The 24202-nt window shown below is 40.1% G+C and overlaps 2 protein-coding genes across 12 annotated transcripts in view; one reads left to right on the forward strand and one right to left on the reverse strand.

The window, feature by feature from the left end:
* The first annotated feature begins 1750 nt into the window (after nt 1-1750).
* On the forward strand, nt 1751-22218 carry LOC126036398 (elongation factor 2-like). The gene is given in 19 exon segments (XM_049796106.1): nt 1751-1969; nt 2114-2328; nt 2999-3021; nt 3024-3176; nt 3635-3846; nt 5117-5298; nt 6275-6380; nt 8085-8223; nt 9587-9654; nt 9656-9783; nt 10044-10302; nt 10818-10925; nt 11378-11731; nt 12140-12322; nt 13641-13773; nt 16031-16076; nt 16078-16682; nt 17103-17174; nt 22111-22218. Coding segments are annotated over 17 exon segments (2526 nt in total). The 5' UTR covers nt 1751-1897; the 3' UTR covers nt 16223-16682; nt 17103-17174; nt 22111-22218.
* The window catches only part of PIAS2 (protein inhibitor of activated STAT 2), a 34026-nt gene continuing 27794 nt past the window's right edge, over nt 17971-24202 (reverse strand). Inside the window, exons 12-15 of one of the 11 annotated variants that reach the window (XR_007505135.1) lie at nt 23675-23814; nt 21826-21863; nt 20847-21113; nt 19971-20058 (exon numbers count right to left, since the gene is read on the reverse strand). Coding sequence is in view for 6 of the 11 variants with exons in the window: in XM_049796073.1 (XP_049652030.1) it covers nt 19902-20087; nt 21826-21863; nt 23675-23814 (364 nt within the window). In the remaining 5 variants the exon portion in view is untranslated. Of the gene's footprint in view, nt 20088-20846; nt 21114-21825; nt 22354-23071; nt 23186-23674; nt 23815-24202 lie in introns of those variants that run through there. The other 10 variants (XR_007505137.1, XR_007505138.1, XR_007505134.1 and 7 more) reach the window with 10 other exon arrangements.

Genomic DNA, 24202 nt, shown 5'->3' on the forward strand with positions numbered 1-24202 from the left:
TCAGTTCAAAATGTGATATCTGTGCTACTTAAATATTTGTCAGAAGTAAATTTCACTTGTTCTGTTAAGAAAGTGTATAATTAGCAAATACAAAGAGCACGTAGGTATACATCTCAACACTTAAGTATTTATTTACATTATGAAATAAGTGTATCTAGCGCAGATCTAGCACTATACTTAATTCTTGCTAAAAGTACTGATTTATTTTTTTTTAGCGCAGCACAATTTACAAACAGGGAAAATGATAAAAATAGGAAAGAAAAGCAGTTGTGCTCTTTTCTCTAAATAGAAAAGAAAGAGAAAAAAGAAATATTTCAAGGTCTCAGAAGAAGTATGTAGATTTTGCTGTGAGTGAGACTTTGGATGTCAGGACACCCTAGAACATTCTAGAAAAGAAATATCATTGTTTTTTATTAAACTGAAGAATAACCTAACAGAACAAATTCAGAAATTAAGTGCCTTAATTTGAGGTGGATAACAGACAAACCTGTAAGCATACCCTAAACATTTTTTTGTTTGTACTAAGTTTTCTTCAGAAAAAAAAAAAGGGGGGGGGGTGGGTTGGTTGTTTTCACCATTGCAGACTTTGGGGTAGGAAAGAAACTATAAATGTAGGGGAGAGTGGGGAAATAATACATTTTGGGGGGAAGAGGCCAGGCTGCTGTTTAGTTTGGATATTTCTCATCTCTAAAAAGAACTTGGCTATTTTAATTAGAAGTATTCCTTTTTTTAATAAGAACCATTTTCCTGAGAAAATGTATAATGAAAAATTTGAACTGAAGATCCAAAGTTAGTATGCGAATATGCAGTAATAAGATATATATATATCTATCAGAAGTGTATCGGTTCATGTAAAAAACTCCTGTTTTGTCTCCTACACAAAATTATATTTTGAGCTGGGCTGGGTTGTTTTTTTTTAATTAATATCTTATCCTTGCAAGAAGACAGGTTCCCTGTGTTCAGTTGCACTCATTAAGACTCAGACTGTGTTAGAAACCTTTGTTGGTGTAGCAATAGAAATGCATGTTTCATTATTTCTGTATCATTTGCAACTCAAACACAGATGAGGAACCTATTTAACTGTTTCTTATGGTACGTTTTTCTTCACTTGAGCAACGAGTATAAACTACTGCTGTGGTATGTGATTTTTGTCTCTGTTTGTTTAATATTCCCCATCATTCCTTCCTCCGAATTCGGCCTTTTTCCATGTCCCTGTGAAGCACTTCATGCATTAAAGGGATTTGCAAGAATAACCACGTTAACTGCACTCCTGTGACCTACAGGTGACTCTCATTACAGAACGAGACAGGCTGAGATTAGTAAGATCTCATCTTCCTTTGCTGTCATGTGTTTAACAGATAATTAACAGGGCTTCTGAGGGTCAAGATTTTTTTTCTGCAAATTGAAGGAGGGGACTTGTTAGCAAGAGATAGAAGAATTATGGAAATTAGAAAAAATTCTTTCTGGGATGTCATTTGTGAGAGGGGCGCTAAAAATTTTGCACTTGGCTAATTAAAGTCTTTAAAGAGGTTTTTGACTGAGCTGGACCGCCGTTTTCTAGAGCTGGTATATTGGCTACAAAAGGAGAAGACACCCTCCCACCTCTCCTGGAAAGCAGGACGAGTGGCTCACCTGAAAAGTCCTGGGAGACGGAGAGCAGGTGTAGGAGGAAGACCTGGTAAAGTGAGGGACAGCAGTGGGAAGAGAGGAGAAGAGAAGAGAAGAGAAGGATACGTGCGGAGAAGGATGATCTGCGGAGACCTGCAGCTTGCGGTTGCGTGCGCTAACCCTCCTGCGACATTTGGCAGGGATGAGCTGTTCTGTCTCTGCAGGTGGATTCTTTGTTTTTGCGGTAGTTGATATTTTGTGAGATGAATTCTGAGCTGTGTTTTAAGTTATGCCTCCACTCTTCGTACTTAGAAAAACATGCCAAAAATGTGAACGACTATTTGTGATGCTAAGCTTAAAAGTACGAACAACTTCATTTCATCTTTAGATTGTGTGTGAATTTAATAACAAATAATAAAACTTTAAAATTTCACATAGGTTTTTGTATACTTCAAAAGGAAACAATAGCTGTTCTTTTTTTTTTCTTTTTCTCTCTCTCATCCAGGTGAATTTCACAGTAGGCCAGATCCCAGCAATCATGGACAAGAAGTCCAATATTAGGAATATGTCCGTGATTGCTCATGTTGATCATGGCAAATCAACCTTGACAGACTCCTTGGTGTGTAAAGCAGGCATCATTGCTTCAGCCAGAGCCGGAGAAACGCGATTCACAGACACACGGAAAGACGAGCAAGAAAGATGTATCACAATCAAGTCTACGTAAGAATTTCTTTGTATCTTTCTTCTTAATCTGAAGACAGAGAAATGGCTTGCTCAAAGCCTTGCATCTTGTCAGATCTTTTTTAATTTGAGATGTGAATCAAGCTGTGCATTACAGAACAGAAGTTCACAGTCTTCAGGGTGCAATCTGGGCAATATTGGAGTAGAGCTTTTGAGTGACACCTAGCAATCATTGCTACTTGCTTCTCACTATGGAGAAAGATGCTTTCAGAAAGATTCTTAGTAGTACCTTTGTTTTTATTGGATTGCTTACAGATTAATATCCTGTTCCTTCAAGCCATTGTGGTGGGCTGCGTCTTTTTATTATTACCTTTGTTTTTGACGTCTGCAACTGCAAAGTTAACAAGTTGTAAAGTTATTTGGAGCATGACTCTACAAGTGTCTGACAGTGATATTATGCTGTGACTACTATCTTGAGGTGTTGATTTTGAATAAGAATAAAAATTAATTACACCCAAAGCAGAATTTTAGATCCTAAGAACTCTAGAAATTGAAATATTGGAGTCTTCTTGTGTTTTTTCCTTTAAGTACCTCAAGAAATAGTGGCATTGTGGTAGAGCAGGTACAGTTGCCTGACCAGTGCAAATTTTAAAATCATCAATTTACGAAACATTATTAAGTTATTAAAATGAATTGTCTTCTCTTACAGTGCAATTTCTATGTATTATGAACTCTCAATGACTTGGCCTTCATCAAACAGTGCAGGGATGGTTCGGGCTTTCTTATTAACTTAATTGACTCCCCTGGACATGTTGATTTCTCCTCTGAAGTTACAGCAGCTCTCCGTGTCACTGATGGTGCCCTTGTTCTGGTTGACTGTGTTTCAGGTAAGCATGCTCTTGTAATTAGAAAGACCTCAGTGTATTTTATTTTCTTCCTCTTAAGAAAAAAAATGTAATTAAGTGATTGAGGGATGAAGCTTCTTTCTCTGAAAATTTAACTTCTAATGGTATGAATGCTCGTTTGCAGTCTTAGCCCATGGCCTTTCCTATGTCTTAGAGGATTTTATCCACTTTGTATCCAGCTCGTGGGTTGAATGTGGAGTAACTGAGGAAAAAAGTCATTCTTTCAGTAAAATCCTAGGGATTGGAGCTGCTTGTCATTCTTCTCCTCCTTCAGTTAGAAAATGGAGCGATACAAACAACTGAGTAATGACGGTTTCGGGGAGCACTGAGACTACCAGCAAATTCCCAGTTTGAATTTCCCAGTCACCACTGTACAAAGTAGATTAGAGATCTTGCCCATGTATATAATGCATGTTTTAACTGTGCTTGTATTTTTTAAGGTGTTTGTGTACAGACAGAGACTGTTCTGCGGCAGGCTATTGCGGAATGTATCAATCCAGTACTGATGATGAAAAAAATGGATCGTGCTTTGCTGGAATTGCAGCTGGAGCCTGAGGAACTTTACCAGGCAGTTCAGCGTGTCGTGGAAAATGTCAACGTCATCATTTCCACCTACGGAGAGGGTGAAGCTGGACCAATGGGTAATATTATGGTAACGAAAACTTTAAAACTTTGCTGTGGTTGATATCCTATTTTGGAGAATACCAGCTTTGATATGAAACCATTGCGTACATTTATGGCAGTTCAGATCTCTGGCCAACCTGAAGGAGCCATTCTTCAGTCCCCCTCCACCCCCACTGTTTCATACTTTTTCTTTTGGGGATATTATTTCAGACCAACCAACTGGGGAGTGAGAGCAAATAGGAAAGAGGAGAGAATTGACAAAGCAGTTCATCCTCTAGTGATACTTTCTCACTAACAAAATGTGTAACATCAAGCCAGTTGCTCAGTGTCATTCATGTCAGACGTTTGCCTGGGGCAAACTGCTGAAGGGAAGCTATGGTTTGAAATTTAAGGTAAAGGACAAGAAGCCAGAAGATTAGCTTTCTATGCCTGACTTTGCTGCTTATGTGACTTACATGACAAGAAACATGGCCTTTCTGCTACTCCTGACTGATAAGACATTGAATTTGCTCTTTTCTGATCAGAAGACGTAGGTCTCTGTTATTCTACCAGTAATTATATCATAATGTGCTGGATATCTCTGGAAGGATGGTTTGAAACTAGAAAGACAAATAGTTTTTCCTATATTGCAGCTGAGAAATGTAAAATAAAAAAGCAAAGTCAACTGCAAGTCTTCTCTGGTGGTCCAGCTCTTAGAGTAAGGAATTGTCAGAATCAGACTGCTTCAGATTTATTTTTTTTTTCCCACCAAATAGCTGCAAGACAGACCTAGTCACTAGAGTTTTCAGACCTGGCTCCCTTTGTTTAAATGTCACAGTCCTATACTAGCTTTTTTATGGCTAAAATTGACTGTAGCTTAATCTAGTTACTGGAACAAAGGACTTGCAGCTAGGATTGTATTCTGATTCTTATATTCCATGAATCTCAGCCATTCTTAAGTCAGACCAGTTTTATCTGTGTGGCAGGAATGAGCCACCTGTATTTTAATTTCCAGAGAAAGTTCACTAACAATTCAGTTCTAGTCATAATACTCCAAATCCTACTTAGCACTTACTTACAAACATATTTCCGAAGTTTTTATTTTAGCCTTTGTTACAAGTATTTCCACTGTGTGGGACAAAGTAAGGTTCTTGCTTCAAAGTAATATTCAATAGACTCATTTTAGGGGAAATATTTCCTTGTTCTATGTTCCAGAAAATATTAGGCATCTTTACTGATCCTACTTGTCATTGAAAGCAGTTCATACATTTTACATCAGTGTTTTTTGAAACTGATTTACTTTTTTTCCCCTTTTAAAGATTGATCCAGTTATTGGTACTGTTGGGTTTGGCTCTGGTCTGCACGGCTGGGCATTTACTCTGAAACAGTTTGCTGAGATGTATGTAACCAGATTTCCTGCCAAAGGAGAAAAAGTACAACTCCCTCCAGTTGAGCATTCAAAGAAAGTGGAAGATATGATGAAAAAACTCTGGAGTGATAAGTAAGTAACACAGTATACATGGAATGAATGTAGATACATGCTTAGATACCACAGTGACACTCTAAGAATATCAGCGATAGATACCAGTGCATGTTGAGTTTGTGCTTCTGTAAAACCAAGCTTTCATAGGCAGCTTAGAAAGCTAGAGACGCGAGTTTGTAACTCTTACAACAAAAACATTTATGTCTCTGAGAAAGGCAATTGCTTGTAGTGCAGATACGCTATATGTGCCTTCTGGGGTGAGTTCTGATAACCTGCTCCATAAGAACAGAGAGAGAAGGTTGCCTCTCAGAACTTCAGAACATAAATGCTTTTATTGAACTGCATAGGTAAAAGTAGTACACAAAACAAGATTATGGACCAAATCCAATCTTTTGATACCAATGAGTATTTCTGTGAATTTAATGAACCTTAAATTGTATCTTGTAAACAATGGAGTTAATTTCCTACTAGATGTGTATACAACTTGCTGATAACTGAATGCTTTATGTATTTGTGAAAGCTCAATATACTTGCTTGTCTTCTGATGCCTTATAATGAATTAACCTACCTTGACTCATTTAGCTCATAGGGTACTCCAAGATTTATCTTGCATGGTATTTAAATTATTTTAGCAAGGTCTTGAAAGACAGTTAAAGGTAACAGGGTGGAGTAAGAGAATTATTGACAACAGGTTTGCTTACAGCACCTAGTTCCCTGTAAAAGTCTAAAAATGCACGTTGAAGTCAGTGATTTTAAGTCTAGTAAAAAACCTCAAGAACCTAAACAAACAAAAAGCCATCCTTTGCCTCCCCAAACATCTAACAGTTATTGCTACATTGAAATAAGGATTAGCCACTCTTCTGCTATTTTAATCTCTGCTTAAATGTGAAACTTTACAAAGTTTTCTTTTAAAAATAACTAAGCGGAAATTTGCAGGAAAAGTGGATACTCCTCAAGTTCAAACTGGATGAGTAAAAATAAACATCTTCTTTAGATATTTTGATCCAGCAACTGGAAAATTCAGCAAATCAGCCACTAGCCCTGATGGAAAGAAGTTGCCAAGGACATTTTGCCAGCTAGTTCTGGATCCTATCTTTAAGGTAAGGCAATATTTTGTACTGATTTGATTGCAAGAGCGTAAGGGGAGACTTTCTTAGTTTAGCAGGTTAGCTCTTGGGAAAGCCATCCCTCTTATAAAGTGGGTCCATACTTTCTGTAGAAACTAGAAAAATTCTGCAGTACAAGAACAATGTGCAAAAGGTGGGACAGAAGTAGAAGGCAGCAAATCTGAATGGTCTGTTCACTGAAACAACATATCCTGCGTATCATTAAAGACTTGTGTGTCTTGTGTGTGAACCTCTTCTGATAGGAATTTGGAATTTCCTTTGAAATTAGAAACATTTGATATAATTTGTGAATCTTGAGCTGCATGATCCTTGCAAATAGTTTCTCAAAGAAAAGCCAAGAACAGAGAAACCAAAGGGTTTTCAGACATATAACATGCTTAAGATAAATGATAAGCAAAACCTGTCTCTGCTATGTTACTTACTGTGGTCGGTATAAACTTGTTTCAGATCTTTGATGCCATTATGAATTTTAAGAAGGAAAAGGCAGCCAAGCTGATAGAGAAACTTGATATCAAGCTAGATATTGAAGACAGAGATAAAGAGGGAAAACCCCTTCTTAAGTTAACTTGGCTTTTCTACTTCGTCAGAATTTCCAGCGTGGTAGCATTTCTTACCCTTGAGCTGTGTAATGAGAACAGTCTTTTAGGTCTTTCTAAAATCCACAGAAACTTATCTTAATTGTCTTTTTATAATCCGGCCAGTGGTTAATTTGTGTGTCAGGAATGTAATGATTTGAAATAAGGTACTTGGTAATGTATTGCACTGAATTTGCTAGAGAGATATCAGGCCTTAAGTCTGTTGCAGCATACAAAAGACACACCTGATCTGATTTAAGAAAAGGGAGAAATCTCAAGGTGTATATGCAATGCTAATACAAAATGTCTGCTGCCACACATATATGCTGTGGCTGCGTAATCAGAAACATGATTTCTGGTTGGCTCTCACAACTTCCAATACATTCAAGAACACTGCTGAATTCCAGTCAACCTTTTGAAGAGTAATGTGTGAAAGCATGTGATCACTTTCTGTGCAGCACTGGAAGTTAAGAGCAGAGACTTTTAAGAAACTATCCAGTTCCTGTGCTAACTTGTGTTCTCCTCAGTATGTTAAAACCCACATGAAAAAGGGGTCCAGGAGATACATGTGGAAACTTCCTGAAATAATCACTGGAGAGGGGAAATCCAACCACATCACTGTGGCAAAAGGCCAGAGACTTAATAAAACGTTTGGGTTTATTTTTATCTTCTATATATGGAAGATACAGCTGTAAAATATGACTATCCATGGACCTTTTTCTTTCTACTATTGTAATCTGTTGTCAGCAGCAAAGAATGACATTCGTGTTTTATTTCAGGACCTTAATATAATCCAGGAATCTTAACCTTTCTGTTGAAACGTAGGTCACTAGCCTGAGGAAAAAAAGAATGCAAGGAGTGCTGGTTTTCAGTAATTCAAACACACAGTTATATTCAAATTGCTTATTCTAGGTAAGTATTTTACTCATGGCCTTCAACAAGACTTACATAGTCATAGGGAAATTTTAAATGGCTGTCATGACTTTTTACATTGCATCCCTACGGGTAGCCTTCCACACACTATCCAAAAGGTTTATTTGGGGGTCGGTTATTATGTTTGTTGAAACAAGTTTTAATTACAATGTGAATTTTGGGTCCCTAGGCTGTGATGTGCCGCTGGCTGCCTGCTGGAGATGCCTTGCTTCAGATGATCACCATTCACCTACCTTCCCCTGTCACAGCACAAAAATACCGCTGTGAACTTCTTTATGAGGAGCCACCTGATGATGAAGCTGCTATTGGTAAAAAAAAATTTCCCAGCTTACCAGAGGCTGTCAAAAATACAGCACCCCTAGCGCACAGATGAGTAGAACCGCCTAAAATGGATCTGGATTAATTTTATGGGTTATAACAATAATTACTAATTTGGGACTCTGTTGAGCAGGCTATTACAAAAAGTAAGAAAGCAAAGGAAAAGCCTTGGGGTACTACACATAAAACTTGCTTTATGTCCTTATGCTGGATGCCGATGTGTGTGAAACCACATTGTATTTAGTTTAGATTCAGAGAACATGTGGTTGCGATGAGCAGGAATATGGTATGTACCAGCATTTGGATATACTGTAAGAGATGGATGGAGCAACAAGTTCATTACCCTCATTCTGTCTGCAGCTTTAATTACGGTCTCCTAGTGAATCCTGTGACTTCTTCTCAGTCACAGTCAGAATCATAACAAGATCCTTTACTTTCAAACACTTCTGACGTGTCCCCTGGTAGCTGGCATGTTGTTACTGTTCTCTGATTCATTCTCAACCTTAAAGGTGGAGGATGAAAATCTGGTAAAAAATGGAACCATCTCCCAGTTGTCTGAAGGTGTGGCTGAGATCATGACTAGGTAAAGAGCAAACAGCTGAAACTGAATCTAATACAGGGCTGTTCATCTGGCATTGATAGGAAGGAGTTAAGTTCTGAAGAACTCATCTGTAATATGATTTGTAATATGATCAACTATTTTCAAGAGGATCTGCATTTTTTGGATTTGTGTAGATTTGTCACTTCCGTCAGAAATCCACAAATGTTAAATAAATAAATCGTATTTGAAGTAATTTTCAAATCCAGTATTAGCAGAAGAGAAGCTTATCTGTGATGGCACATGTGTTTAATCCTCTAATAAACTGTTAACTCTTTCTCACAAAACCAGAACAGGACCTCTGATTAGAGGGCCTGCTTCTGACCATATCATCCATACGATCACTGAGGCTGCAAACTTCTAGTGCTGTATTTTGTCTTCTGGATTCTAATGGGGATCTTTAAATGCCCCCTACTCAAAACTTTTCCTGGGACTAGGTCACATTAGTAGACATTTAGTGATACCATGGAACCTGCTACCAGAAGAGGGAAGTTTGAGCAAGCAGGGAGTAAGTACTAATAGATGTCTCAGTATTGAAAGAAACAACAGTGGTGATGATTTGTTACCTTAACAAAGAATCTTTGATAGTTACCATAGCTATAATTCATCTGTCCACACACATTTGTCCTTTAATAACTGAAAAAGAGAGGAGCTGTTAATAAGGTTCACTGAATTTTGGGAATTGTATGGATATAGTTCTAAGTTTTCAAGTCTCACGGAAAATGTGTCTGATGCAGATACATACTTTATTGCAGGTGTCAAAAACTGTGATCCCAAAGGCCCTCTGATGATGTATATTTCCAAAATGGTCCCCACACCTGATAAAGGGGCGTTTCTATGCCTTTGGGCGAGTCTTCTCTGGTATTGTTTCTACTGGACAGAAAGTTCGAATCATGGGACCAAACTACACACCTGGCAAGAAAGAAGGTCTTTACCTAAAAACCATTCAAAGGTAGATGGAAATACTATATTTCTTTTGAATAGCAATGCATGCAAAACCAAATGCTTGCTTTTAGTTTTTGGAATCCTAATGAAACGAAGATTTTATTTCTTTATAAGTGTCGTCTTTTCCTCTTTAATAAAATCAGTAATCCAGAGGGATTATAGACAAATAGTAGGTAATTTTCCTTTGTGTGAAAAGGCTTAGCTTTTTGGAAATACTGGGGATAAAACAAGTATTCAAGGATTGTTGCTCATCCTCTGTCTTTGTAGAACCATTTTGATGATGGGTCGTTATGTTGAGCCCATTGAGGATGTACCTTGTGGCGACATTGTTGGTCTAGTTGGTGTTGACCAGTTTTTGGTGAAGACGGGTACCATTACCACCTTTGAACATGCCCACAACATGAGAGTGATGAAATTTAGTGTTAGTCCAGTTGTACGTGTTGCTGTTGAAGCAAAAAACCCTGCTGATCTACCAAAACTAGTTGAAGGTCTAAAGCGTCTGTCCAAGTCTGATCCTATGGTTCAGGTGAATGTTAGCTGTAAGTTTGAGTTTTAGAGCTACTGGTTTGCAGTGCAATACCCAAAGCATTCGACTTTATTCACAGAGAGCTCTTTAGGTGATCTAATGGCATGGCTGTAGGCTCAAAACAGTTTTCAGTTGTGATTGTATGAGCTGACACAAGATAAATAGGGATAAGTTCAGTCAGCATTTGAATAGGAAGATCCTGAGGAAAAACACAAACTCTGCAGTAATTAGTGTCAGGTTTTTGAGCAGTACTTTTACTTACACTTTTTTTAATGCTCAAATACCTCAGTAGGACAGGAGCTATGTTTAATGTGAGAGTACCCAGTTTTGTTGGTGAGGAGATTCATTCTGGAGCACTCCTGGAAACAATATCGAGAAGAGAATTTGTTAAATTTTTTTAATACTTGGGGTTGAGCAGTTTTGGAATCTGGCATTTTTCTGATTAAGTCTCTGTGTGTTTCTGTTAATACTAATAAATTCCTAAAATGTTTAGTCCCTACTATTTCCTCTTCTAGTGTATTATTGAAGAGTCTGGTGAACACATCATTGCTGGAGCAGGGGAGCTGCATCTAGAAATTTGCCTTAAAGATCTGGAGGAAGATCATGCTTGTGTTCCAATTAAGGCATTCAAGAATTTTCTTGGACTGCAGTATATGGAATATGACTAAACATTAACCTTTGAAAATATCATCTTAATCTGCTGGCGGTAGTTTCCTTAGAGCAACTTCCTTAAAGCCATTTGAAACTTGTTAGGAGACCAACCAATTAAGTAATAAAAGGAATTATCTATTAGTTCATCAAAAGAGCTTAGAATTAAGAGAGAGATGTGAAGAAGATCCAGGGAACAGGAAAACTAACTTGAACTATGAAAGTAACCATAGATGTGCTACTGAAAATGTTGCTTCTCTTGATGAAGCTAGCAGAGCATGCCTGGGTGACTGAATGAACCTAGCATTAACACACTGCCGTCAGAGGAGAAGCCACAGTTTATTGAATAGCATTTGACTGGTATGTGGAAATGATCAGCTTTGTACTTGGGGAATTTTTTTTTTTTTGTCTTTGATCTATTTGACAGAAATCAGACCCAGTTGTATCTTACCGTGAGACAGTCGGTGAAGAGTCAAGCCAGGTGTGCTTATCCAAATCTCCCAACAAACACAACAGGCTGTATGTGAAGGCTCGACCCTTTTCTGATGGCCTGGCAGAGGATGTAGACAAAGGGGAAGTCAGTTCCCATCAAGAACTTAAACAGCGTGCGTGTTACCTGGCAGAGAAATATGAGTGGGATGTGTCTGAGCCTCGCAAGATTTGGTGCTTCGGACCTGATGGTACCGGTCCAAATATCTTAGTTGACATCACGAAGGGTGTCCAGTATCTAAATGAAATCAAAGACAGTGTTGTTGCTGGTTTCCAGTGGGCTACAAAAGAGGTAAGTGTAGTTCTGAATGTTGTACTTGTATCTTGTGTTACTGAAACGTATCTGAGCTCTATTCACGTGAAATCTTTAGAAACTCTCGATAACTGATAAGAACAGGGTAGTGGAATTTGTCCCCACTGAAGAACGTATGTCACTCAACCTATGTAATGAACTCATAGTTGTCTGTGGGTATTTCAGCGTTTGTTCCAAGTGTGAGCTCTCAGATGCTAGAGGAGCATTGGAGTCCTCCCGAGAAGGACTTTGCAATGTGTATGGTGTTCACTGCCTTGGTCCGAACGTAACTCTTCAGCATCAGCATAAGAAACTTCAATCAGGCCAAAATCCTGAGTGAAGGTTCGTATCTTGGAAACTCCTGAGTAGTATCGCACCTTTGTTTTTTTCCCCCTTTTAATACTGCAGGGTGTCTTGTGTGAGGAGAACATGAGAGGTGTTCGTTTTGATATCCACGATGTCACTCTGCACGCTGATGCTATTTACCGTGGTGGTGGGCAAATCATTCCCACTGCGAGGAGGGTTCTGTATGCCTCTACTCTTACGGCACAACCCAGGCTTATGGAGCCCATCTATCTGGTAGAAATACAGGTATGCAACTGGGTATGATATATAAGATCATAGAATCATTTAGGTTGGAAAAGACCCTTGAGATCATCAAGTCCAACTGTTAACCTAACACTGCCAACAACAGAGATGCAACCGATAGATAGATAATCATGTTTCCACATTCTCTTCTAAGAAACCGAGATAACTCTGTTCTTGTAGATCAGTGATGCAAAGACTTTGTTTGAGAAGAGGTTTTTCATTCCAAAGTTAGGAAAAGATTAAATGGAAAGAGCAAAATGTAGGTGGGGAGGTGAATTATGCTGTTCTTTATGAATTGCCAGTACCTTTGGGAAACTTATGATTTGGGGGGATTTTCCCCTCCTTTCTTTCTGTCACTGTAAACATTCAGGAGAACAAACAATGGTTATCCTAAATAACCAGAAAAAGCATTAAGAATTTTTTTTTTTTAAATAAGCTTTTTTTGGAGCTGTTTAAACATTAACTTCCATCCTTTGAATAACTGGATGTTCTTGGTAAATTAAATTCTTCCATGCAAGAGCCTGGAAAATATATTCCACGCTAGAATTATTTATTTATCACCAAGTACAGCTATTCACATACCAATTTGTCTTAACTGTCTTAAAAGCAATTGGAAGATTTAAAACCTCCTTTAAAAATTAATTCCAGGCTATGGTGCTGGGTAGTGGGCAGGAAATCTACCAGCTCAGTTGCTTAAAAAACATCTTAGTCATGAGGGCTGAAGAAGATGAATACAAGTAAGGACAAAACAGAAAATGGTGAATTTTTTCACCTTGATGACTTGTGAGACCTATCGTGACAAAGCAGGGGAGTCTCGCAGCCTTAGTGGTACGTTTCTAAGCAAGCGTGGTTTTTTAAGTTCAGTTTTTATCAGAGTGCTTTTCAGCCATGTTGTAAGTTCTAAGATGGTGAGATCCTGTTTGTATAAAATTTGCATCCTGTAGTAAATACATTTATTACAAAGCACTAGAGGACTCTGCTTTCTTGTGCCCAAAGATTGCTGAAGGTAATTCACTGAGCATAAGCACTTTTGCTTCACTTTGTGTATGTAAACTACAATCCGGTACAGTTAGTATATACAGTAATTGGAAACCTCACAGTCATGCGAGGCAGAGAAGGCAGGCAGAGCTTCTGAAAGATGTCTTGGAAATGAGAGTGAAGCCACTTGTTACACATGTGAGAAATTGTACTGAGCGAGGAGCCATCATGAGAAAAAACATCAGGAGAGCTGTCTAGAGGGTTTGTCTAATGCTGCTTGGCTGTTTTAATAACTGGTGATCTCCTCCTTTTATGTAACTTGATAGAAATTTTTTTTTTATAGTGCCCAGAACAAGTGGTTGGTGGGATCTACGGTGTGCTGAACAGGAAAAGGGGACACGTTTTTGAAGAATCCCAAGTGGCAGGAACTCCAATGTTTGTGGTCAAGGCTTATCTACCTGTAAATGAGTCATTTGGTAAGATGATGCTTCCTTTGTTACCCACGTGCAGTTAAAGCAGGATCAAAGAGACTTATTAGCTCCAAGCTTCCTCCTGTTGTCCCTTTGCATCTTCAGTTCAGAACAGTTCACTTTTTTTTTTTTTCTTCCCCGGCAGCCTGCTCCATTGGGCTTTCATGCCAGCAGAGGGTGCCAAAAAGACGTGGCAGCTTCTGCACATTAAGACTTTTTAGTGTAAACCAGATTCAGTTTCTGTCATTTTAAACCGAGGTCTTCCTTTGCAGCAAGCCTGGAAGAAAGAATTGGTCTTCAGTGGCAGCAGGCTAGAAAACCTGATACTTATTTGAATCTTTAAAAGAAGGACAGAGTGCCAGCCTGAGTAGCTTAAATGGCATTACACCCTCTTGCCAATCTGAAGACTACCTTTAAAATAATAATCTGATCCTTCTTATGCTGCCCCTGAAACTTCAACTTTTCAGTGTGGTACAGAGCCCTTCCTCTGGTATTGTGGTTTGTTTGTGTGTTCCGTTTCCCTCCTCCCTGTTTAAAAATGCACTTCAAGAGTATCCTGTGACATTGTGACAGAAAATTTACCAGTTTCATGGGGCACATTTGGAATGCCTCACACAGTAAAACTGTATGAAATGTCATGTTTTATTTTGGAGGGGGCTTCTTTGCCAAAGCACATTAGTGTGGTAACTGCTAAAATAATCAGTGATGAAATAAGAGATGCTTAACTTTTCAAGTCTAAACTGGCAATTTAACTTCTTAAAAGAACAATTTACACACGAATTTGTGTGGTGTTTGGGGTTTTTTTTCCCTTCTCCAAGTTTCCATGGAGCTTAAAACAATTTCATAAACAATTTTCCAAACACGGAAAAACAAAAAGAAGTGTAAACTTAGACTTGGCAGGACGCATATTACACTGGGCTCTCAGTCTCAATTTACATAGAATCTTAACATCCGTATTCTGCAAAACCGCCTTTCTAGTCCCTTGCCAAAGCTGCTGTTGAATCCTGCTAAAACAGCAATCTAAAGAGGTGGGGAAATACCAGCATTCCTATAAACTAGTGGTTAGAAGCTGTTCTACAGCAGCAAAGTCTCAGTTCACAGGCAGCAGCTCTTCACAGGACTGAATGCTTGGGAGAAGGGGATGCCACTGCTATGAAGATGGGGAAATGGCAAAGGAAGCACCTATGTATCTTGAGTTAAATGTAAAGTTCCTGTACTGACAGACTAAATGATGCGTTGGCCCAGCATCTTCTTCATGACAGTGACTGAAAGCAAGCGCTTAGGGAAGAGAAAGAACAAGGTAAGCTGGTGTAAAACTTCTCCAGTTGCTTTTTTATAACCACTTCTAGAGGCTTCCTGGGACAGAAGTGGTTTCTAGATCAATTTAGTAACCCTCGAGGGCTTTCTTTATGAATTTACCCAGTCTGCCCCTCGCTGTAAAACATCAGCATCCACAGCACAAGCAAGGATGTCCACTGACCTACATGTGTGAAGAACTGCCTCCTTTTGTCTCCTTGGTCTCCCGCTAGCTTCAACTGATGCTTCCTTTGTATCAAAAGGAGCATGAGCTCATTTTGATCTTTATCTGCTGTGTCCATGTCGCTTAATTTTTAGCCCTCTATATCCTCCCTACTACATTGCTGCTCTGGTCACGCTGGAGAGCCCTAGCTTGCCCGGAGTGTTTCTGTGTGTGGAAGCCAGGTCAGAGCTTTGGGCATCTGTATTCCCCATCTCTGAACCTTCTCTGCAGTAATGGCTTTTATAATAAAGGAACCACAACGGCACAACTTTACAATAAGCGTGCAGGCTTTCACTAGACATGATGTTTTGTTTTCTGTTCCTTTCCTAACAGGTACTAGCACTTGATTTCTCATTTTAACTGCTTCTGAACACTGAACTAATGCTTCTGTCCTACTTACCATAACACTAAGATCTCAAACTGAGTGGTAGTGATAAGTTCAGTTCCTGAGACATGTGAAACGTAATTTTCCCCATGTCCTTTTCTGTCTAAATTGAATTTTGTTTGCCCTTTTATTGCCAGTTTACTTGGTCACAGAAGATCTTTCTGCAGTTCTTTAGAGTTGGCCTCATTTTTACCTGCTTGGAAGAACTGCCTGTGAAGTAGCAGTTTCCTAACAGTACTGTACTCTGTGTCTGAAAGTGTTGAGGGTTTTGTCTATACAGAAATTCACCATGAGTCAGTTTTATTTTTTCCTGTAGCTGGCTCATCCCTTTTTAATTTTTATTTCTTCCTTCCCACTAGGTTTTACCGCCGACTTGAGATCCAACACCGGTGGCCAAGCATTTCCAGTGTGTCTTTGATCACTGGCAGGTTTTGCCTGGAGATCCTTACGATGCAAATTCTCGTCCTTGGCAAGTTGTGGCTGAAACACGTAAACGCAAAGGCTTGAAGGAGGGTATTCCACCTCTGGATAACTTCCTAGATAAGTTATAATCACTTCTGCTTCATGTCATGTGATGCGCTGCCCAGTTTTGTCCTGATACCATTTCCTCACAAAACCAGGAAGGAAAAGGAAAGTTTTTAGAGTGTCACATTAAATACACACACAGTGTTAACATGTTGCCATGATGGCATGATCACCTACTAAAAAAAGAAATAAAAATGACGCGGTATTTGACTTATGGGATTGTTGTTGCCTGTATCTTGTCTGGGGTCACCGATGCCTGTGTCAAAAACACACATTTAAAAAAATAATCAGTTGCCTAGGACTAATGGTGTTCTAATGCACAATTGTCTTTTAACCTAGGAAGCAGCTCCCTTCGTTGTTGCTCTTGCAGAAATTCTTGTTGAACTGTCAGGTTTTGTCCTCTCAGCCAGAAGATGTGTTCTTTCATTTCCAAGCTTGAATCTTCTCTGCTATTGAAGACTGATAGTGAAAGGCTTGCAGTCACAGGTAAGCTTTCTAGCATCCAGCACCTAGATTTAAAGGCAGACACAGAACATCCCCACTAATGTTGGAAGGGCCTGAATTCTTGCTGCTGGGCAGGTGCAGAACCTCCTGGGGCTGGTGCTGTATCGCTGGGCAGCAAAGTCCTGCCTACACGGCTCACAATTGTTTCAGACACCTTTATCTGACCTGGAAGTATGAAAATCAGAAGCCAGCTCAGGCTAATGGTCTTCAGGTGTATAGGTATAGCCTTTCTGCAGCTAGTACTTCAGCAGCTAGCTCACTTCCAGGAACTGCGGAAAAAGATGCAGCAAATGGATGGGTGGGGGGAAAAAAAAAGGGGGCCAGCTCTTGCGGCATGGCTTTCATTGCATGCTGGTTATCTGTGCAGTAGAGGGACTCATAAGCTTTACTTTCCTTCTGCAGTTGGTTTGAAGTTATCTTTCATATAGTCCACTCAAAGCAGTAACCAGATACTTCCATAGTGGAAACAAAGAGGTAAGAAGTTATCTCACCTTTTCTTCAAGATTTTTCTCATGTTACAAGTTCTTGGAGAGACATTCTGATGCATTTTAGAACTTGTTGAAGGAAAAATAAACCAAAACCTCATCTAGCTACAATGGGCAGGTTTCCTTACAGCAGGGATACAGTGGTACAGGCCTCAATTAAGTTACAATCCCCAGTTCCACTTCCACTGCTTAAGGAAATCCGTTGTTGTCTTGTGGGAGGTGGTGTATCGAACGGGTGATGACTGCACTGCAGAACTCCAACCCCTTGATACACACCATCCACAGACTCAAGTGAATTACAGGGTTTGGGCGTTACTAGGCTGGTGTAATTACCTCCTGCACGTACATCAGCATTGCAGGAAAACTACATCCTTCACCCGAAGGCTTACCTCACACCACAGCCTATGACAATCTAACCCTCTTCTAAACAGGTAAGGCTCAAATGCCTTAAGTTTGCATTTGACATTGCTCTCATGGGTCTTGAAGGTTTAAAGCTAAGTGCAGCTGCAAAACTCCTGCCCAGAACAGCTGGAGAACACAACCTGACCTCAGCCCTGATAAGTAACTACCAAACAGGGCACAATAATTAACTTCACAAAATTCCAGCCCTATTTTGTAGTACCATGAATGGATTAGAGCACATGTCCTAAAAACGGCACTCACTCTTCCTTAACTTTTCTGATGTACATGCAAGATGTTTACATCCCTTCAGCCAGTTCAGCAATTGCCCAAGTCACACTTCAGTTTGGCATTAAGAGTACAAACACCATCTTCAGCAACAGATACCAGTTTTAAACACTTTATTCAGAATGACTCTGGAACCTCTCTCCACACTCTATTTATAGTTCAAGTCACTGTGCAACTCTGATGCAGAAAGCACCAATCTGCTGCAGGCCATTAGGAAAAACCTTCATGAGTAGCATGGCTTTAGTGGAAATAAATCATGCTAAAAACTGAGCCTTAACAGGTACAAAAAATTCAACAGATAAGGAAAGGAGAAGAAAGAGTGGATGCGATATTAAGACCAACATGTGAATTGAAGATTGGTGTGAAAGGTCATACAAAAAAAGGCAATGGGGAATAGTAATGCTGCATTAAAAGTGGGAGTACAGGGCAGGCAAGTTACAATACAGCCTGCTTCAATATTTCTTATCCATTTGTACTTTGTTCAAATACTGTTAACAGTAGTGGAAGGCAAAAAGTACCAGACATCTGACTAAAGAAATAAGAAAAAAGGAACACAAAATCAGGAAAAAGTGAAAGCTGGTAATTCGGGAAGGAATAATCTCAAATACAGTTAGTCAACAGAAACACAACACTGGGGAAAGCTGCTATGTCAACATAGACAATACCATTATTCCAGCTCTATGGAAATGACTTGATTTTCCTGGTCTGTAACCTCTTCTACATACCGTACTGTGGAATTATCCTTAGAGGTGTGTGGGGAGACACTGCATACACACAGCAAAGCAGCAGATTGACCAGGGGAGTAAAACGTGAGGAAGTTATTCCCATTGAATTAGGAAAGCCATGATTAGGAGGCCACGTAATGTGGGAGAAAGCATCATTAAGCCCTAAACACGTAATTCCAGTTAGGTGGGAACACTGTGCAGCTACAGCATACGTCTTCCAAAAAGCCAACCTTCCCCCATGGCATGTCAGAGTAGGGTATTCCCAAAAGAACACAGCAGTTACTGAAGTGACAGAAGCCACAAGCAAGAGATCCTAGAAAATTATCCTGCACTGGAGAAAGTAATTCCTATTTTTCTCCTTACAGCTGCCATAGAAAGCACACACTTCACTTGATCAACTGGTCGGGGTGGTAATTTCAAAGAGGGCCACCAACCACCTTATAATCTGAGTTTAAAGGCTTTTTTTTTTTTCCCTATCACTCTTAAAAGTTATCAAACCAGAAATTCAGCTATGGCTCAACTGTGCATAGTTTGGAGTTTTTGGCGGTGGGGAGGTGTCCCCATTCTGACATGACAGCACAGAGATTGTGTAATGCAGAGTTTGCATAGATAGTTTGTCCCCTCCCCAGCCCAAAGACCATTAAGAGGAAGAAGTCAAAGCTTAGGATTTTGTTGCATTTGTGAAAAACACAAAATTAGGAGGAAAAAAACCACAAACAAAAAGCCCGACCAATCTCATTTACAGAGGCTTCCCCTACATCCCCAGGTAAGGGGGAAGTGGGAAACAAGAGACATACAACACAAGTCATGGCTATTTCACAAAGCTTCATTGTCTTAAATGAAGTTTATTACAGGCCCCAGTGAAAATATTAAAAATTCATCAATGCATACACTTCTGCACCTTTGCCCAGGCTGTTGTTCTAGAGTGGTTAAGTGCCTTTTTTTATTAAAAAAAGTTTTTGTTTGTTTTTACATTATTGCTGTGTTTTACAACAAAATTAAAAACCATTTGTGGAATCCACCCAGCAACAAAATGTCAGTTTCCCCAGAACAAGCCAAAAGCATAAAAGCAAGTTCTTCTGAAGGGGCCTTTTCTATACCAGCTATTTAATGAGCAAGGAAAAAAACCAAAACAAAACAAAAAAGTCTATCACTTCTGTTCCTAGTGTAGATGAATTTACTCCATTTTCCAGAAGGGAAATCCTTTCAATAAATATCAGAATAACTTCCGAGATGCTGAAGTTCCAGAGATACAAGCAGCAGCTCCGTGCAGTTTCTCCTGGAGTCCGGTGCTGCCCCTTGTTTCAGTCCAGTGAGATGATGTCAGGAGCGCTGCCTCCGCTGCTGGTTATCACCCCTGTCTCGCTCCTGCTGGAGGAGCTAACGTGCGTGCTGCTCTCGTGGTGACTGGTTGATGTGATGATGCTGCCAGGCGTGCTGCTTGTTAAGGTTGAGGTGAGACTATCCAAAAACATAGGAGGACAGTACTGCTTGAAACAAACAATGAAGAATGAAGAGACTAACTGCACAAGGGAAATGTATGCTCTGAAGATACATCTTCCCTACAACAAGCACAAAACACGTTACTAGCAGAACTTCGTTATCGCATGCACAGCAAGAACTGGAGTTCTGCACACCAGCAAGTAAGCAAGCAGAGATGGTAGCCACGAGCCCTTCTCCCTCATCCTCCCCCTCCCCCCCCCCCCACTTTTTTTTTTTCCTTAATGACTGGTTAGCTTGAGCATTTACTAGCACATTAAGAAACACTATCATGTCCACGTGATGACCACAAAAAAAAAAACCCAAAACCCACAAACAAAAAAACCCTTAGCATTTGGAGAATGTTCGCTGCCCACAGCTACTGGGCACAACTGTGTATTTTGGGCTCCTTTCATCATGAAAGGTAGCAGAATGCTTCTGGTACTTCGATGGAGGTTAGAATAATTTCATCCCCTCAAATGGCAGCAGCTGTACTAATCAACATGTTCATAGTATATACCTGCAATGATAACATGCAGGTCTCTCAACATTTTAGTAGTGATAAATGAGCCCTGATCAAGTCTGATCAAGAAAAATTACTAAGTTGATTTAAATTTCCTGAAGAGGAAGACAAGCTTTCTCAAAGCAGAGCTGAACACTCTAAGCATTTAGAAACAGAACAAGGTTGCCAGGTGTCAGAGGAAGATAATGTAAGACACCCACGCACACGCACGCACACACGTTGTTCAACACACCTTACTTTCTCTTACCCCGTGGATTCCAATCTCGGACATATGTTTGGAACTGAGCCTGAACTGTTTGAACTGTCCAAAGTGGACACTCCATAGCAGCATACCTGCTTCCAGCCTCCCACATGAACAAACTTCTGTTATTCCCACTTTCGGCAGTTCAGATCTCAAGGTCAGGCACAGAGTATTGCAAGATGCAGTAAGTGGAAAGAAAAGGAGGAAGTTCATCCTTTGTTTTTAAGGCACCAGAAAGTCAACTCTGCAGTAGAGTCCTATTACTGTTGTCTTCTAGAGACAGAGAGATGAAACAGAGGGTCTGCTTCAGATCCTCTCGTCTTAGTTAGGGAGCCGATATTCCCCCACATTTCAAGGCTGCAGTCTGTCTGTGTAAACCTAGTTACGGTAAGAATCACTCTCCCTAACTCGTAAAGTTTTGAGTTTCCAGGAAAGGAAAAGCACCACCTAGTTACTTCTGACCTACAAAATATCCATATAATCCAAAGCCAGCGGGGTTTAGGTGTTACATGGAAGGATTTATCATAAAAGTGTTCAGTCATGTGCCCATCAAATTAAGGAAGATATTTTCCTTAAAACTTAACCTCCTACTACCATCAAAACCAACAGAAACAACCACCAGTGACATATATTTACAGAGCTTAATCTGGCCTACAGATACACGGTATGAACTAAGAGGGTGAAGTACACAGCGGGTGTATTCACATCAGTGCCGTGCAAGTATCCACTTTAGAAAGGCAAGCTGTCACTAAAGAGTAAGTTTCCATGCATGGATTTATCCTAGTGAGGCTAAACAGAATCCTCCCTTAACGCATCTTCATTACCACCTCTTGTTGGGAAAATGTATTTTCCTGGTCTGTGGTAAGGTCTAAGCGAGTGGACTGGGAACATGGTATGGATGATGACAGTGTCCTGGTAGTTATTCGAGCAGTATGTCACAAAAACCAGACTCAGAAATTAACCCCATAGTAGTTCAGAAACATACCTGTGAATCAACTGGGATTAGTGAAAGAAAATCCAGACCTAGAAAGAAGAGAAGGATAATAAATTGATGTGTCTGTCTTTTATTCATACACAACAAATTTAAGGAGCTTTTCTGTGGTCATAGAACAGATTTTGCAATTGTTACACAGTTTCTAAATGGAATATACCACTGTGACACCACTCTCAACGACTACTTCAGGCAGCAGCAAAACGAGTTATCTCGTACAAGTGGCTCTTTTTAAGAATGAGAATGACATAATGATGTATTATTCACTGGATATTGCAGGGTGGTTCAATGTGGTTGCTTAGATGGAGGTTGCCATTTGGAGCTGTTGGTTCATAATGCAAGTTTCACTGCATATTGTACCTGACTTGGCCAAACTGGGACATGAAGAGTGTCATCACATTAAAGATGCTGGAATGAAGTAAAGTCACAACATGCACAAGTCCAAAAACAAGCAGCAGGTCTCTTCCTCCACCCACGGGCAGCCAATAAGGAAACATTTCTAATATCATCCCCGTTTTGTGTCTAGACAAATAAAAGGAATGAAGAAGAGGAAACTACAAGTAGTTCAAGGTATATCCTCTACGAGCAGTGACAACTAGCGTCCGTCTTATACACCATTAGCGTGTAAGCATTTAGGGCAAGATGTTTAAAATTATGAAACCAATGAGAAATTACAGCCTTTTTTGTTTTGTTTCTAAATATTGGCCTTGTGTTTGCTATGTCAACAGAAAGAAATGGTAAACTTACTCCCTCCCTCTCCCCTCACCTCCAAATCTGTTCTGGCCAGTGGCATCTCTCCTTCTCTTCTCCATTAGAGAAAAATTTTGAAGGAGATTTAAGCTCAGCCGCTTTTACAGAATTGACAGCTGCTTTTGTTCTTGCACCTTCTAGAACTTCAGCTGATAAGAGACAGACAACAGTTCTAGACTTCCATTCTCTCAGCGTACTCTCCTATCCAATTTGGGAAGGCAACCGATTTCTTAACAAGGGAGAAGTGGAGGGAGGGAGCAGTAAAGGAACCAAAATGGACAGAGAAACAAGGGGAATGATATCCATCCCATTGCCAAACTGGTGCTGAAAGAAGAGGAAAAAACCCAGAGATGTTGCAGGGGAGAAATGGAGACAGGCAATGGAGCGGGGAGAGGGAAGTACAGGAGGCCAATGGGACACCTGTCACCACAAGTCACCATTTCCTGGGCTCTGGGTTCGTTACAGCCGGCAAAGAGAACCCCCAGAGTCCCTATATACAGTGTTCTTTTCAAGGAGCCAGGATAGAAAACAATCAGTATCCCCACCTTTTGTCTGATATTTAGCAGCAGTGTTGAAGAATACATCATAGGCATTTAGGGTATGTCTAGGTAAAGAAAGTCAATAGAGTTCAGCTTACATATGGTAGCTCACCTTAACCTTTTTCATACAGTCTAGACAGAGCACCACTAGAATCAGCTAGCAGAATATCTCTACTTCTAGGGTTGGAATGAGTCAGCGCCATCACGCCTCTATAACTTAAATAAGCAGCTACTCTCCCTCGCATCTACAACACGTAACAACCAGATGTTTACAGAGAATCTAACTGAATATAGCGAGAAGTGTTTCTGGCTGCAGTTCCAAAGTGCCAATTTGTACCCCAGAAGCAATGTTTTTCACATCGCCGTTGCGAAGTGCAACCTGAAACTGGAAAGGCAGCCTGTACTGGACTTGTCTAGTCATCGCATCAGTGCAATACTGCATATAGTCTTGTTACATTAAAAAAAAAAAAAAAGTTGATCAATTCTCCAATTTTTACCCACCCCGCAAATTAATAAAGCTGTCAGAATACACATTAAAAATAGCCACCACCTACCTGGCAAGTCTGATGAAATACTGGATATTGGTGGATGATGGAATGGTACTGGGTAGTCTGTTAATGAAGGAGGAATAGCAGCAGCATCGACCGTTGTCACGCTGGGCACTCTGACAGTAGATGGCTGATACATGAGAACCCTGTTTTGAACAGCATGGGAAGTTACAAACAACCTGGCCGTTAGTTACAGAAGAGAAACTACGCACCGCTGTGCACTCTCATTCACAAGGTCACTACGTAACAACACAACTACAGCGTGGCTACTCACTACACAGTATTCCACTCTAATTTCCTCTTTCATAACAGTCTTCATAATAACATGACCGTATCTTGGCTCTCAACAGCAGCTGTGACATAAGAGCAAGTTGGCATTAAAACAAAGTACAGTGCTGGAGTCATTTATAACAGTCTACCGTTCAGAGAGAGAAATGGAAATCTCTATCTGTGGAGCATCCTGGGAGGGATGTGCAGGTAGCCAGAGCCAGGAGGAGAGCACTTGTTGCAATGTCCCCACATCACTGTTCCTCG

The sequence above is a fragment of the Accipiter gentilis genome, chromosome Z (assembly GCF_929443795.1).
Source record: "Accipiter gentilis chromosome Z, bAccGen1.1, whole genome shotgun sequence".
Lineage (NCBI taxonomy): Eukaryota > Metazoa > Chordata > Aves > Accipitriformes > Accipitridae > Astur > Astur gentilis.